We start from the raw sequence: 16,746 nt of genomic DNA, 5'->3' as shown, positions 1-16,746 counted from the left end.
AAAGTAACCATATTTAAAGTTGTTAGCATTTAAGTTTATGTGAACTAATGGATTGAGAAGAGTCATATTAATATATAAATTTGTCACAAATCATTTTACTATACATGTATTATTATGTAAATTGTTTAAAAAATCAATATCCTAACTACAAGAAAAAAAAAAGGAAATTTTGTATTTTAACACAAATAAAAAAAAAAAAAAACCCGAAAATGGTTTATTGGTTTTACTACCACTTAATTAATTCCGTCCAAGAATTTATTAAGAGGGGCTATAAAACCATGTGTTGCTTTGTTATTGGGAAAAAAAAGAAAAAAAAAATTTAAAAACATATAATTTTTTTTTTTATAAAAAAAGCCCTAAATCTACCCAACCACCCCAAGCCTACCACCGCCCCCCATAAGTGCCACCCTCGTCTCCTCCCCTACCAAGTGCAACTGCCACCCACTGGCCCACCGCCGGCACATCCACTCCCCGAACCTAAACCCGACCCACCTGAACCCTCCCCCTCCCTTTCCCGCAGTCCTGAACCACCTAATCGCAGCTATCCTTCCCCAAAATTGGCCACGAATTTGGCCATTTTTGGGGACGGATGGTTACGGTTTGGGCTTTTGGCGATTATGGAGTGGTTTTGGGCTAGGGGAAAGGGAGGGGGAAGGTTCAAATAGGTTGGGTAAATGGAAGGGGAGGGTATGCGTCGGCGGCTGCATTGGGTGAGGTCGTGAGGGTGGAGAAGTAGGTGCCGGTAGTGGGGCTGGGTAGTTTAAGGATTTTTTTTTAAACCAATAAAATGGTGATACGTGTCAATGTAGACCCTACTTAATGGATTTTTTAGACGGAAACCTTTTAAGGCCTTGTTTGGTTGACAAACAAATTCATGGGATTTTGGAATTCCGAGGAAATGGATTAATACATGTTTGTTTAGTTGACCATAATGTATGAATTGGAACTTCCTATAAAGTTCCACTTCCCACTAAATGAAGGAATTAACTTACCTAGTCCCCTCTAGGTAAGTGGAACTTCCCATGAGAAGTGGAAATTCCCACATATAACCAAACAATTTTTGAAAATTCCTAGGAATTAAAATTTTTATAGGAATTGAGATTTCATGGGAAGTTCTACTTCCCACATCCAACCAAACAAGGCCTAAGTGGTGGTAAAATCCAAATTTTAAAAATTTTTCTAGTGCTAAATTAATTTTTTTTAGGAGTTATTAAAAACCATTTTCAGTCTTTTTTTTTTTGTGTTAAAATACGAAATTTCTAGTAAAAAAAAAAACATAATTACTTCTTGGTCAAAAATAAAAAAACCTAAAATATAATTTGCAAGCTGTGGGGTTCGAACCCACGCGCACTTATGTGCAGAAGATCTTAAGTCTTCCCCCTTAACCACTCGGGCAAACTTGCTTAACTGTTAATCAAGTCCAAAAACAACCTATATAAATATACATTAATAAATAAATAATACCCTTAAACAAACAAAATAAACACCCTATAAAAAGGAAAAAAAAACCCCAAAAATCCTGAAATTCTCCAACGTCGTCAAACTGAAACCCAACCCTCAAAGAGGAGAGAGAAAGTTCAACAATGGCGGAACATCTAGCTTCGATATTCGGGACAGAGAAAGATAGAGTGAACTGTCCGTTCTACTTCAAGATCGGAGCTTGCAGACATGGCGATCGTTGTTCAAGGCTTCATACAAAGCCCAGTATCAGCCCTACTTTGCTGCTTGCTAACATGTATCAACGCCCTGATATGATTACTCCCGGTGTTGATCCTCAAGGCCAGCCCCTTGATCCCACCAAAATTCAACAGCACTTTGAGGTTTGATTTCTATTAGGGTTTTTATTTTGTTGATTTGATGTTTAGGGTTTTTAATCTTTTTATGTGTTTTTTTTGAGATTTGTGTTTGGTTGCTGTTTGTGGTAGATTAGTGTTTAATTTAATCTGATTTGTTTAAGTATAAGTTTGTTTTTGTAATCCAATTTATAACATTTTTGGAACTTTATTTTTTCAAATTAGGGTTGGAGTTGGTGATTTTGTGTTATTAAAGATGGGGCTTTTTGGGTTAGAATTTTCGTTGATGGGTGAGATTAGTACAATGCTAGGTTTTCGTATTCGGTTTAGTGAACTTTAATTTGTTAAAGCTTAATTGTTATGAATTCAATCTGCTTTTTGACTCTGTTATACATGGAATTATTGGAACTTACGTTTGTTATTTTAGTTGTGTAGAAGTTCCTTATTCAATAATTTGTTTTTGTTTCGATTTTAAGGTTATCATTAGATGATGTACTGATTGTTTGCTTTTTAATATGAATGTGCAGGATTTTTATGAGGATTTATTTGAGGAACTAAACAAGTATGGGGAGATTGAGAGTCTCAACATATGTGACAATTTGGCTGACCATATGGTATTGTTTCCGATTACCATACTTTGATTGTTTAAATTATCATATATGATTACAAGTTTTGACAGTGGTTTATCCGTGTGTAGGTGGGTAATGTTTATGTGCAATTTCGAGAGGAAGAACATGCTGCTGAAGCTGTTAGAAACTTGAGTGGAAGGTTTTATGCTGGTATATTATCTTCTACTTCTGAAAGAATTCCTTGCATCTTTTTTGTTTTTTTTGTTGTGATGCTTTTTGTTTGTACCTTTTGTAAATAGGGAATCTCTTTCCCTAATACTGAGTTTCCACTAATTATTTTTGTTATTCCTTTTTTCCACGGAATTTTTTTCTTATTCCTTTTTCCCACTGAATCTATACTGTATTACATTGCTTAATGGTTAATTGAAGGGCCATGATTCCTGGTCTGGAACTATGAATGGCCCTTGAGAAATTAAGTAACAATGATGTCTCCTTTGCTTTGATGAATGTTGCATAATATAGAGCTATGAAAAACATAGTTGTATCAAGTTTCTGCAGCAGCTCTGAATGTTAATGTAGCTACTTTTTAAGCTCTGATGCCATTTTATATTAAATCTTGCAGGCCGTCCAATTATTGTCGACTTCTCTCCTGTAACGGACTTCAGGGAAGCAACATGCAGGCAGTATGAGGAGAATGTGTGCAACCGTGGAGGTTACTGCAACTTTATGCATTTGAAAAAAATAAGCAGGTAATCTTAATGTCATCACCCTCTTTATCTGGTTAGTTGGCTAGTTTTATACTTTTTAGTGACATACTTTTTTTGGTTGTTTACATCAATTTCAGGGAGCTCAGACGTCAGTTGTTTGGAAGGTATAGAAGGAGGCGTAGCCGTAGTAGAAGTCATAGTCCTCCACGACATCGGGGGCATGGAGATAGGGGACATGGAGATCGTCCCCATGGTGGCCGTGGTGGATATGGTGGTAGAAGAGAGGATGATAGAAATCAGCGATACCCTGACAAGGGTAGGAGACCTAGGAGCCGTAGCCCTGGGCATAGGGGAAGAAGTCCTGTAGGTAGAAGGGATAGGAGTCCAGTGAGGGAGAATAGTGAGGAAAGAAGAGCAAAGATTGAGCAGTGGAACAGGGAAAGAGATCAGACTGATAATGGGAATAATGATGTTAGTCATGATGCCAATGATAACCATGCGAATGGGTCCGTGGAGAATGGGGAGGATTACTATGACCGTCCTCAACAGTAAATGGATGAAGTGGTTTAGCAGACAATATACACTACTTTTGGTATGTATCATCTACCCTGTTTCAAATTGATTGAAGTATATGGCTTCTTAGGATTAGAACTTGATAAAAGCATATTTTATCCTTTTTAAACAGCCCCATAGAAGGTTATAGCTTACCACCCATTTTCCACTGTGCAGGTGGAGTACAGGTTCATTGCTTAAAGATAATGAAAGTAAAACCTTTTTTCCAACTTTTGAAATGGTAAATGAAAAAAAAAAAATTCTAATTAAACAAGATTAAAGCAAGAACTTCTGTCTAATCTCTATCTCTTAAAGGTTTTTATTATTATTTTTTCCCTTTTAAACTTATTATGGTCTCATTTTTACCTTTTAAGCCCAATCTCTTCAATTTTTTAATGACTTTGCAATGGTCACATGACCTGGCCGTCCTGGGGTGACCATGGTCCTGCCCAGGCATTTTATGGCACAGCACTGCACGTGGGCCTAGTGGGCCTTGCTGGTGCAAGTTCACTGGTTACACGTGCGTGCATACTTAAAGCTCTTTTCATTAACAAAACAAATGAACTTCGACACAATGAGCAATAATGAATATGGAAATTTATGTTAATGAATCTACAGAGCGGTTAAAGCTTTGTATTTGACATGCATTTTGTACATTTTATTAAAATCATTCAACGGTAGAAGTTTTACTAATTTAAAAATCATACAATTCCTTAAAAATTTTAATCAATTAACACGCCAAATCTTAGTAGGAATGTTTGATGAAGTACACAGAGTACAGAATGGCTGACTTAGGGAGGGGGACTGTATTTTTGCAAGGTTGTTTTATGAGCTGAACATCAGTAATATGTTGGCCTCCAAAAAATAATAGGAATTGTTAAAGTTAGACCCAACACCTAGCTATATTGTGCAAAAAATAAAACAGGAATAGTAAAAGTGGCTACACTTGGGAGAGGACTATTTTCTTTTTTTTTGGTGGCATGTAGTCAATCCTTGTTCAAGTTTGGGAGTAAAAGCTATCAGGCATACTAGAATTGCACATTGATTAAATTCAACCAAGTCTATCCTTTCTCTTTACATAAACCCTGCTGATATAATGTTTTTGAGAATGCCAGTTAAGTGTTGACGTCTTGTTAGAAATTTTGAATAGCTTTTAGCCTTTCCTATAGTTCAGCAGTTTTGAGTCTTTAGTATTCAGTTGCACTTGCATTAATCTTGTTATTTTCCAGAACATGATATATTGGTTCATAAGCAGTATGGAGAATGAAATGTATTCCCATCCGCCTGGAAATCAGTTGCAAATATGTTTTAGGTTTGGTTTCATGCTTTAGCGGGAACTATCCCAGTATGTTTTTTGGTCGTTTAATCTTACGTAGTTTGTCAAGGTGTGCAGGTCCAGGTTTTCCTGTAAGATGGCAGAGACCTCGTCTTTTATAGCAGCTTATTGTTATATTTCTATACAGGTTGTCTGTTATCAGAATCAGCTCGTTTGCAGAATCTTTTTGAAGTTGAAGTGATGGATGGATTGAAGATTTTACGCGCCGACGAGAAGCTTCAGTTTAGTTCTTGGTGTGTAATATTTTTTTTTCTCAGGGACCATATTGCAGTGTCAAAGTTTATTTGCTAATGTTTTAGTAGACTGTTGTGCTTTTCATATGTGAAGACTATCTAACTGGAAATCTGGAAATGTATTATCCTGTTTTTCGGTTTTACTTCGCTCATCAGTGTTATTTTATACAGAGTATGTAATGTACAAAAGGCAGGAGGAAAAATCTTCAACCTATGAAATTTCTTCCGGTGTCCAATTGAGTTAAAATGTACACCAATTGAACTGGTTTGACCTTAACTCAACTCAACCCTTTCGGAATGGACTTGATTAAATCTGATTTGTTTTGATTCAAATTGATAACGTGACTCGTTTTAAACTAGACATGATTTCAAATCAACCCTAATTTTAAACCAAACCTAATTTAATGTGACTCGATTTAAACCAGACATGATTTCAAATCAACCCTAATTTCAAACCAAACCTAATTTTAAGCCAAACGTATTTTAACCCTACTTAAGAACAACAAATATCTTATACAAATTGACTTTGTGTGATAATACTCGTAGCCTTATAAGATCATACGGTTGAAGAGTAATAATAACCTTAAATAGATGACATTCTTTTGCGTCTATATCACTAATAACCTTGAAGAGTAATACTTCTTCCGTTTTCTTTTACTTGCAACACTTTCCTAAAAAGGAAATGTCACAATACTTGCAACACACTATAAAAGGAAAGTTACTATAGGGAAAAATTATACTATTTCCCTTATATAAAGCACATGGCCCACTAAATTACACTTCTAACAACCACTCATCTTATTTTAAAGTTTATTATATCATGTAAACCCCACATTTCTTAATTACCGCGCTAAAGGGTGTGTTGCATCTAAAAGAAAACCGAGGAAGTAGTCTCACTTTAATTTGGTAAGTGATCGGTAGTTTGAGTTTAATTTGACTTAAAAGATGAAAATGACACAAAATATGATCGAATGAGAAAACTAATACCCCATAATTACTAATGACACTATATGAAAAATGACATTTGAATGACCTGATATCGATCCAATAATAAGGTAAAACTCAATACTTACTTTGGTTTAAAAATAACCTTATTGGAATATTGAATTCATTGAACAATATTAAAGCAAACACGAAAAGGATTTAAATCGAAATTGACCTAAAATAGAACCTACCTTATCTTGATCAAAATGAACTTTCGAACTGATCCAATGAACTGGAATCAACCCAATTCAAAGTAATCCCACCCGAAATTAGCCTGGTCAAACCCATTTTAAACCCAATTTGAATTTATCTGAACCATATATGAGCCGAGATGAGGTTGACCCGACCCAAACTTGACCTGACTCATTAGACCTTGACTCAAAATTGACCCAACCTGAGGCAGGTTAAAAAGATTTCTTTTACCCAAACAAACCCAACCTGTCACATGTTAGCCCAAATTCTATCCAGTTATCGAAATTGGCACCTCTAAATTCATGTATACAAGAACAACTATGGCTAAATTAAAGGTGGATAAGAAACTATAAGATAAATAAGAATTATAATTGATTAGTTGGTTTTTTTTTTTGACAAATAGAACTAAGAAAAAAACAACAGAAAATGAAACAAACTAAAAAGACCAGAAAAGAAAATGCCGACGTCGCGCCTGAACAGCTAGCCAATGAGCAGGAGCAACCCAAGATCGAGGAACCTTCCGAAAATGACATGCTTGGAAGCCAGTCAGAACCTGCCTAATATCTAATTGATTAATTGGTTACTTTCGTGAATTAGTGTATCAAGGGTTTGCACAATGTGACTAATAATATCAAGTATTCTAGCGAATTTTAGTTGTATTCTTTTTTAATGTAGCATCCCTACTCACCACAACCTCGAACTTACTCTATTTGGTGCCCAAATTATCATTTGAATCTCCTGCTTTGTACTAGGCTTGCACTCTGGGGAACCAATTCAAAGACTCAGACAAATAAGCAAGGTTTGCTTCCTGACAAGCTAAACCACTCCTATATGAATAGACCAACGTTTCAAAAAACACAAGGCAATAAAGAGTTTAATCTATAAGATGGAACACTTTCTACGGATTGACCAGCAACAGACCAAAACCGATGTACAGCATATTTTAACTACAGTAGATGCACGGCACAAAAGGCTCCCAATTACAGGTATCTTTGAGAAGCAGCAAAGATAACCAAGTGTGGGAAAAGAAAAATATTTGCAAAATACGACCGTTACCAAGACTATACTCCAGCTCCAGTACGAAACCCATTTGTCCAACTATGTCCCCATTTAAGTAAAGGGGTAAAATCACAAAAATTGAAGACAATCAACCAGCCATACATAGAGCAATCTCAACCAACTCTATTGTTGACTGTTTGATACAGTGACTTGAGCTGTGTGTTCCATTTGTCAACAGCTGTATACTTCTTCATTCCCTTAGACCTGCAAAACACAAGAATCAGTTACTACATTTGCTATTAGGATTAACAGAATCAAATTTGAGAATAAAGAAACACCAAAAATTACCTGTCACTGCGCTCTAACAGCCTATTCACTTGGTCTATGTGTCCTTGAACTCTGTTGTCCAAAATTAGAGACACTAACAACTGCTCAACGTCTGCTTCTGGGACATTTAGTTCCTGAGGAGAGAAAACAAAAAAGTCAAGAGAATACAATTTAGTTGAAATACTGATGAACTTTATTAATCACCCCCAGCAAAATTTTAACATATCCCATCAGCATCCTCCTAATCATCACCATTATCACCACAACAACCTTTACTTTCTTTTCCTTGAGCCACTACAGATCTCTACCCTAAACCTCCAGTCCTAGCATAGCTAACAGATCTCTATTCAAGTTTGTATTGCAACATCTAGAAGCCATCAAGAAAGAAGCCCAAAATCCAAGAATACTTTTTTAAAAACGGTGAGGGAGGCCATGTTTAATGACTTGAATCTTACAGAGCAGAAAACAAGATAAGGAGGTGCATCCATGGAACACTTGATACTATTTCTTATAAATAAAAAATATATTGATAGCGTGGTAACTAACGACCCCACTTATGGAATTAAGGCTTTGATTGATTGATTGTGATGCTCACAACCCAAAAGTATTAATAGTCCATGCATGTTCAATAGGACATTTGATGTACCTTTTCCACAACATTTCCACAAGATCAATTTGATAACAATCTCCCATACTGTACAGGTTTCATTTTTAAGGTTGTATGACTGTATGTTCTTTCATTATATAAGTTGCACAGATGATAAGATCTACAGGGTTCACAAACAAATAGGCAAGCCATGCAGTGTTAAGGTATAAGCTCTTTTTTTGAAAATAAGGGGAAATTAGAGTCTACATAACTATGGTCATTGACTTCTTCACTCCCGACTATAAGAGCACAATTTTCTCATCCTAGTCCCACAAGGAAGGTGTGAATAAGCACCTTGAGTGAAATTACATTACTGATCCTTCTTATCAGAATGACCATAGACCAACTACAAAACTTTATGCCCCAGCCACTGCAACCCCCTTCAGAGAAAAGGACACACTTTTGTAGTTTTTTTGCATGACAACATAATATACATAAATACACTTTCCCAGCACCAGGTATTTCTTAGACAACCTACTGTAGAATTGTTTTCCCGATTCTGTTGGTTATCCCAGCAACATAATCAAACTAAAAACATATTTCCCAGCAAGTGTATAACCATTACAAAGAGACCAGACCATCACATATAGCTATATCACTATGGTAACATCATTAACAAGTACATGAAGATAAACACAGTACAGTAAAATAGACTACCGCGGATAATTATGTTACAGAATTCCACTTTATTTATTTATACCTTGGATATGAAGGGTATTCTGATTCTTGTGTACGGCTTGATTAGTTTGAGCAATACTTGTGTTCTTATATTCTTCAACAGGTCTTCAATGTAGTTTCTGATGAAGGGATCATCCATAATTGTCCTCCTGTTACTCTGCAGCATCAAACAGTTATTCGTAAAAAGATCAAAATGTGAAGGCAAACACAATTTCTTAAACATTTTTAAAATATTTAAAGTAATAAATAGAAAGCATATTCTAAAAGGTGAAAATCAGAATTCATCCAGACCTTCAAAATCTTCTCAAACTCCAGAATCTCATTTCTCTGATAAGCTGCTATCAAATTTGTCATTGCCAAGATTTCAGGGTCATTTTTGTAACTGCAAAAATAGATGAAGTAAGTTCATAAGGACCGTGTACGTCAAATCATAACAGCATAAAGAGTGAAGAATAGAGATAAAGAGCATACGGCTTAGCCTCTTGTCCATCAAATGGATTCACCTCAGATTCCATTAACATATTTGCAAGTACCAAATATCTGTCAATAAGTATAAAGGAGACCATGTGAGACAAAGAGAAACGAATCATCAGAACAAATGACAAAATCTTATGTCCCCAAATAAGAGTGAATTTGTATCTAAATTCAAGTCCCATGTATCATTAGCTAAAAATGCTTTGTTTCAAAAACTACATAATAATTCAATCAACCCTTTATTCAGTAGGCCAGATCAAAGGGCTGAACAAGATACAAAGGATAAAAGATAATATCAACAACAGGGTTGACAAGAATTGATCCCCCTCTGACCACAAGGTTGGAAGGTGGACGCTCAACCCCTAGCGTTCCAACTCAACTAACTAGATCAGTATCTATTTAAAATTTAAAAAATATATATATATTCCCTTAAACATTTAATCAATACAAAAAACTGGAAGAATTTTCAGACATAGAAGAGAAAAGAGTCCATGCATTATACAAAGACAAAGACATAATTTACAGCCCAAAGCTCAATGTTGCATGTAAATAATCTTACAGTGTAATCCAGGATTCACTACTAGCAATCAGAAGAAAGAAGGATACAAAGGTCAAAAGTAGGATATGGTTATTTGCAGATAGATATCTGAGAGCAATGATGTACTCTGATATCCAAGGGTCAAAATCTTAGTTGGCAGAGAGAGTTTTAAAGTGACATAATACTTGGGAATAATTAACTTTACAGATGTAATATAGAGATTCACTTCTAAAATCAATTGATAAAACAAAAAGATTACTGAAACATACTTCAAACATTGGATACGCCGTTGGTTTCCAGCTTCATCGTAATTCTTGAATGCTTCAAAAAAATCTGTTGCTGCTTCTGCCCACTGACGCTCTGCCATATGCATTTTCCCTCCACATTCATGAATTATTCCCATTATCCTTGGATGTGGTATTGCGGACTTAACAGTTAGTGCCTTCTGATACAGTTGCTGCAATTGAACCACATCAATCTATGAGATGAGCAATCATAAAAGACTTAAACTAAACGAGCACCACATAGAGATGATGGCAACATATCACTATAGAATTGATAACAATAGAAAAATTTTAACAAGTTGGAGAGCTCATAATAAGTTAGAGTTCAGAAACAACTACAAACCAGATACATGTGTACATCAACACCCAAAACCAGAAAAGTCTACATGTAAGAATTGCAACTTACAAATGTGGCAGTTAAAACATATCACAGTACATGATAATATGGACTGCAATCACAGCAGTTGTTCTATTACATTAGTTGTATATTTAAATTTCACAAAAAAGGTTGCATTTAATTTACAGGGATTACACACACAAAATTAAATTATAATTATATATTCAGAAACCCAAGCATCACAAAATGTAAAACTTAAATTTGTATAGATCACAAACCCAAAGACAATAACAAATAGAATAGTAGTTCTGAACACTTATATTTTATTACTTCAAAAGGCAAGATTCCGAAAATGAATTAATCAAACTATTTCATACTCCTATTGCAGGATTTGCAGCCCTCATTTCAAGGCCATTTATTAAAGAGATAGTACTCCATACAATCATCAGGATTCTATAGTTCTATTAATTAAGTAATTTATAATAAGTGAGCAGAGAGCTAGAGAGTACAAATAAGACACCCAAAAAAGAAAAATAAAATAATACTTCCTCCGTTCTATTAATATTGCAACAACGGACTTATTGCACTATTCATCATTTTTGTTTGACCCTATAATATGATTTATACGTTAAGCAAAATATAGTCAAGTGGAATCTTGTTGGATTCGTCTCATAAAATACTTTCACATTATCAACTTTTTATAATTTTTACTCTTACACAATTATAGATATTTAGCATATAAAATGTGTTTTGGGATGCGTAATTTTCTCCTTGTTGCAATATTAACAGAACAGAGGATGTAATATTTAAGTTGTGCTGAATGTGCCCACCTTGAGTTTCTTGTTGTTCTTGGTCTCAGTATACATTTGAATCTCAATTGCATAAACCTCCAACAGTTGAGTTCCTTTCTTTTGATCATCTGTACCATCTTCTTTTTGACATGATTTATGAAGTTCCTTCAATATCTGTCAAATCCGAACAGAGAGAAACTATATCACAAACCTCAGTTGCTAGTATTATCACTAACCATAAAAGAAAGAACACAGTTACATGAAACCTTGTTCATTCGCCCATATTCACCCATGTCAAACCAAATCTTGCAAAGTTTTAGATTAGTTTTGAACCACAGTCTCTGCAAAATGAGAAAGCATGGCATTAACACAGTGACATTTGAAGCAGAGAAATGCCAATAAGATATACAGCTAATGCAAGAAACCCTCACCTCATTTTTAGCCTCTTCAAGAGCTCTCAGAGTTGTTTGGTAGAACTCTTGCAGGAGATCAAAATTGTGGCTGGCTGACCCAGAAACAAAATCCATAATGTTGTTTATACATTTCTCACTATAATTTCTTGTTACGGCTGATTTAATGTAAGTCAACATCTCTCTATATGCTTCCATCATCTCTTTATACTTTCCCAGTCGATAATACAGCTTTACTGTTTGCTTTAATGCCTTGAAACCCCTAAATGATGAATCAGAGGTCAGAAAATGGTGTGGTATTAATAAATTAACCTACAGTTATATAAATTCTGACACATTCATAAGTCATCTCTTGTGTAGATCCCTGAACAGTAAACACTGATCTCCAAATGAGCTTGTTTGCATCAACCCACTCAACTTGTCAAAATATGACTGACAACATAACAGTCATTTGCACACAGGGAATCAGCCAAAATGATATCTACAATAGCCCATTTACCATTCCAAATTCAATTTTAGCTATCTCGACATGATTGTTCCCTTTTACTCTACAAAGTAAATTTCGCACACAATAATCTTTCCAAATTGTCCTAAAAAAAAATCTTTGCAAATTCACATTTCTAATGTTTAGACAATATACAGTGCAAACCACCTGAAGCGTGTGCTAATTTTCTGAGCAAGTTCAGCAAAAACTAAATTTAACTTGTTAAAACAATAAAATTTGTATATGTAAAGCTTACCAGTCTGCTTTGTCTGGTTCCATGCGAACCACCTCAGCGAAACCAGCAAGAGCACCTTCAGGGTCGGTTTCAACCAAACCTAGAAACATAAGGGGAAACAGTGTCAGATATATCATCACAGCCTTTTTTTATTCTGTTGGGGGCACAGGGGCAGAATATTCAGTGGAGACCATGACCAACATCTTACAACATGATTGGAGTTGAATCATTATTGGTCATTAGAATTACGCATCTAGGGTGACTCGGAATCAGATGGTAATATGATCAGCAGGGTACTCAAAAGTAAAACTGACATTGACTGAGGAAAACTGGAAACAGTGACATGAATGAAAATTTTACCATACTACTCTTATATAAAAATACATTTAACAATGATACACAAAATTGTACAGTTTTAGTCATAGGATGTTTATATGGAAACTGTAGAAACAATTAGCCAATACCATAAATGAAGCTGTCTTTTAGTCCCATAAATCTATTTAAGTATGAATAGTAGCAATGATGTCAATTCTTACTTCCCCGGGGAGAACCAGAATATCAGATGACAAAAAAAAAAAACAGCTCAATACGAGATCAAGAGAAAATTAAGAAGTAAAAGGATGTGGGAACCAAAGCCTTAATCACATACGTTGTTAGAGGCAGAACTTTTCTACCTTAGTCCACCCCTGAAATAATATTTTTAACTAGGTAGTACATCATTTGCCTTGTACACAAGAACCCCCAACAAATGTTTTCAAGTTCAGGTGTTGTTTAAGGTGCTTAAATGACACATACAGCCACAATCACCAATAAATAACAGAGCAACATATTCATGACTCTCGCCCAAATAAAAGATATACAACAAAAAATCAATCATGCTAGATGCTTCATCATACACTTATTAATGGCATTTGTGTCAACTTCTCTCAATCTCTATGTTAAATATATTCACCATCTTTTGACCTAGCACAAGGTGCCCAAATAAAAGATATACAACCAAAAATCAACCATGTTAGATTCATCATATAGAAATTAATGGCGTTTGTGTCAACTTCTCTCAATCTCAATGTCAAATATATTCACCATCTTTTGACCTAACACAAGGTAGTCCTCTTTTGAATTCCAAGCCAGCTTACTCCCGATGCACAAATTATTTAAAAAACAAAAATAAAATCCAGATAACAATTCTAGTATCATTATTAATCTCATCTCATCTAGCACCCACTCATTAACAAAGATAAAGAGGAAAAAGTATACTTCCCCTGTGCATATTACATGTTACATAAGCTTTTTCGACACAGAGTTTTAAGAGTTTGAGTTGAACTTTTTTTTTTTTTTTGGACAGTAGTTTGAGTTGAACTTGTTAAATAATACTTCGTATATAGGTATAGTTGTTGGGGGATTTAATACTTATAAAAAGAGAAAATGGCTTAATAAGGGATGTGAGAGAGAAAAAAACAATTTTGTAAACTATGCCTCTAGATTCACCAGATCAATTTCTTCCTTTTACCCCTATTCTGAGCTTGTTTAAACACAAAATAATCACAAACTATTTACACTCCTAACCAGTACAAGGAGAGAGTGAACAAAGGGAACAAAATCGATTCCTATAGTCAATTTCTTATCCCAAACTGAAGTTTTTTCTTTTCTCAGTCCAAGCAGTATGAAAAGAGGCAGATGACAAGATCAAGAAGGTTTTTCTGCCTCATTCACCAACTTCACCAATACAATTTATGTACAACGACCTCACACAAAATATAAGTCCACCACAGCTCCTTCTACTATTAACCTTGCATTATAACCACAATCCCCAAGAAATGGACAATTATCATGCCGTTAGCATATTTTCAAAGTTGCCTTGCATTATAAACCAAGAACCTTTACACTAACACTCACATTCAACCCAATTTCTTGTCAATATAAAAGATATTGACAACTTGAGTCAACCATAAAGGCATTGCAAAGACTGATTGCCATACCCCATTTTCCCCAATACTCACAGTAAGGAAAAACAAACTATAGCAAACATTGCGCCGAACACCCACAAGTTCAGATTTACAGAAGAATCAAGGGCATAATTACAGCATAATTTTCCAAAATATTAACTGCAAAATTCACAAATTGCAAAACTAATCATGAACTCTAAAGGGCATTCCCAAATTGCTATACAAATCAATAATTCAAGGGAAATCCACAAATCGCTATATTATCAATCAAATTGAACAGCATCGAAAAATAACCTTTGGAATTATAGTACTGATTCTCAATGTCAACATCTTGCTCGTCTCCATCATCGTCGGAATACTCAAATCCGTAATCTTCCATATCCGCATCTGTAACAATATTCAAAGAAAACGAAATTGATTAAGCAAATGGAATGCGCCATTACAGCAAGAACTAAAATACAACAGAAAGCGACGAAATTGAAAGCGAAAATCCCACCGGAAACCATGGTAGCGCAGATAATCGGGGCTCAAAGCGTCTGGAAAACCCTTGAGAAATTTGAATTTAAAATTATCAAATTAGGGTTTTTGTAAAGTGAAATAATTGTCGGGAAAAACCTTGAGAAATTTGTTGTTTGATGTTGAGGAAGAGAGTTTTAGCGAAAAATGGAAAAAGAATGACGAAAGGGTAGAGTATATAGAAGTGTAGTAGAAGTAATCGTTTTGCAGGATTTATACTGGTTTGTCTAGATAGTGACTGGGGTTAGAGCCTATGTATCATTCTCCGGATTTGGATAGGTTAACATGAATAGTTATACGAAGAACTGACAATCCTGACCCGATTCGATTGATTCGAAAGTGATCCGAAATCATTGATTCCAAATTATCCCGAACTAGAACTAATCCTACCCAAAATGGAGTTGACCCGATCATGACCTAATCCGGAATCGACCTGAAACTGTGTAACCTAAACTCACTCGACCCAAAGTGACCCGAAATCCAAAGTGACCCGACCCGACTCGAAGTGACCCGATTCCTGAAGTGAGTAGGGTGAAATGATGAATTACTTAGTTTAGGATTTCTTTCTTTCCTAAATAATAGGTGCTCACGATTTTTTTTTAAGAATTTTACTTTATTTTTTCAATTATTTTTTTGAGTGAATTTATTTTGGTGACCCGACACAAACTTGACCCGACCCGAACTGACTTGACCCGAATAGACCCGATCCGAATTGACTCGACTCGAAATTGATCCGAAAATTGGTCCTAAAAATTTACCTTACCAGACCCGAACATTTATTAACCCGACCCGAATGACCCGTTTTCCAGGTCTACTTATATGTCACAAAGAATTGTCCGCAAAAATGTATATTCCCTATGTCCCATAATATAGTTCATGTTTTCCTATTTTGAAAACCTAAAATGTTGTTCATGTTTCTATTTTTGGATAGTATGTAAAGAACACTACACCCTCATGTTGTTTTTACTTTATTCTGTTATTCATTGTACTTTCTGTCTGCCTACATTACCTTTGAATTTTGCACATGTCTTCTACTTTGTTCTACTTTTTTTTTTTTGAAAGCACTTTGTTCTACTTTCTCTCTCTAACTTGTGTCTATAATTATACTTTTCATTTTTATTACTGTGCTTCACCTACTTTCTCCTTCTATTTATTAAATACCATGACAAAACACAAACAAATTACTATACTTCGTATTATGAAACGGATGGAGTATTAAAGATTAAAAGTGATACAATAAAAGTAAATGGAAAATGACAAAAAAAAAATGTTGAATGAATAAATGGATATTGTAAAATGAAAACCCAAAATTACAATATCATATCACTAATAAATAAAGTCGGTCTTGCAACCAGATCACGAGACATCGACACTTGACATTCTAAATTTTCGCGAAGTGTCGAACTACGTAAGCAACAGATAGATATCTATATACTATACCAAAACAGGGTACATTGGCTCCATGGTTGACACGTGTTCCTGTTTTAGTTAAATGTAGTTTTTTTTTTTTTTTTTGGGGTTAAAATTTATCTCGGTGTATAATTGTCAAATATCTTATTCATATATCGCATATTATAGAATACTCCTTATAACTATAAAATCTTATATATTTTAGTTAAGTATTTGATTTAACGGAGGGCTATGTAATATTTTATAGAATTGCCATTAATAATAGAAGTTTATGTTATCCCGTTATTATTACTTCAGATAAATTT

The 16,746-nt window shown here is 34.9% G+C and overlaps 2 protein-coding genes and 1 non-coding gene across 10 annotated transcripts; 1 reads left to right on the top strand and 2 right to left on the bottom strand.

Annotated features, from left to right (window-relative positions):
• Positions 1–1,320: 1,320 nt before the first annotated feature.
• TRNAL-UAA (transfer RNA leucine (anticodon UAA)) lies at positions 1,321–1,403 on the bottom strand. The gene has a single exon. It is a non-coding gene; the product is annotated as a tRNA-Leu (tRNA).
• Positions 1,404–1,503: 100 nt separating this feature from the next.
• On the top strand, positions 1,504–5,333 carry LOC145623815 (splicing factor U2af small subunit B-like). 8 transcript variants are annotated; one of them, XR_014110257.1, is made up of 7 exons: positions 1,504–1,820; positions 2,321–2,407; positions 2,491–2,572; positions 2,985–3,111; positions 3,207–3,661; positions 4,851–4,933; positions 5,015–5,333. XR_014110257.1 is itself a non-coding variant. In XM_081676686.1 (6 exons), the coding sequence occupies exons 1-5, from the start codon at positions 1,584–1,586 to the stop codon at positions 3,619–3,621; spliced, it is 948 nt and encodes a 315-aa protein (XP_081532812.1). In that variant the 5' UTR covers positions 1,504–1,583; the 3' UTR covers positions 3,622–3,661; positions 5,015–5,333. The 8 variants fall into 8 exon arrangements, 4 of the variants coding, with proteins under 4 accessions (XP_081532812.1, XP_081532811.1, XP_081532809.1 ...); XR_014110258.1 differs by lacking the exon at positions 4,851–4,933 and adding an exon at positions 3,799–3,833 and having other exon boundaries at positions 5,085–5,333; XR_014110256.1 differs by lacking the exon at positions 4,851–4,933 and adding an exon at positions 3,799–3,862 and having other exon boundaries at positions 5,085–5,333.
• A 1,879-nt stretch (positions 5,334–7,212) lies between these two features.
• On the bottom strand, positions 7,213–15,292 carry LOC145611373 (COP9 signalosome complex subunit 2). The gene is made up of 12 exons (XM_081666702.1): positions 15,012–15,292; positions 14,810–14,902; positions 12,591–12,669; positions 11,872–12,112; positions 11,707–11,781; positions 11,480–11,614; positions 10,298–10,485; positions 9,488–9,556; positions 9,308–9,398; positions 9,039–9,173; positions 7,714–7,826; positions 7,213–7,629 (listed from the first exon to the last, which is right to left on the bottom strand). Exons 1-12 carry the CDS (start codon positions 15,019–15,021, stop codon positions 7,539–7,541), a joined length of 1,320 nt encoding a protein of 439 aa, XP_081522828.1. The 5' UTR covers positions 15,022–15,292; the 3' UTR covers positions 7,213–7,538.
• Between the last annotated feature and the right edge of the window lie 1,454 nt (positions 15,293–16,746).

Source organism: Chenopodium album, chromosome 3 (genome assembly GCF_948465745.1).
Source record: "Chenopodium album chromosome 3, dcCheAlbu1.1, whole genome shotgun sequence".
NCBI lineage: Eukaryota > Viridiplantae > Streptophyta > Magnoliopsida > Caryophyllales > Amaranthaceae > Chenopodium > Chenopodium album.
This window is presented reverse-complemented; position numbering and strand designations above follow the sequence as displayed.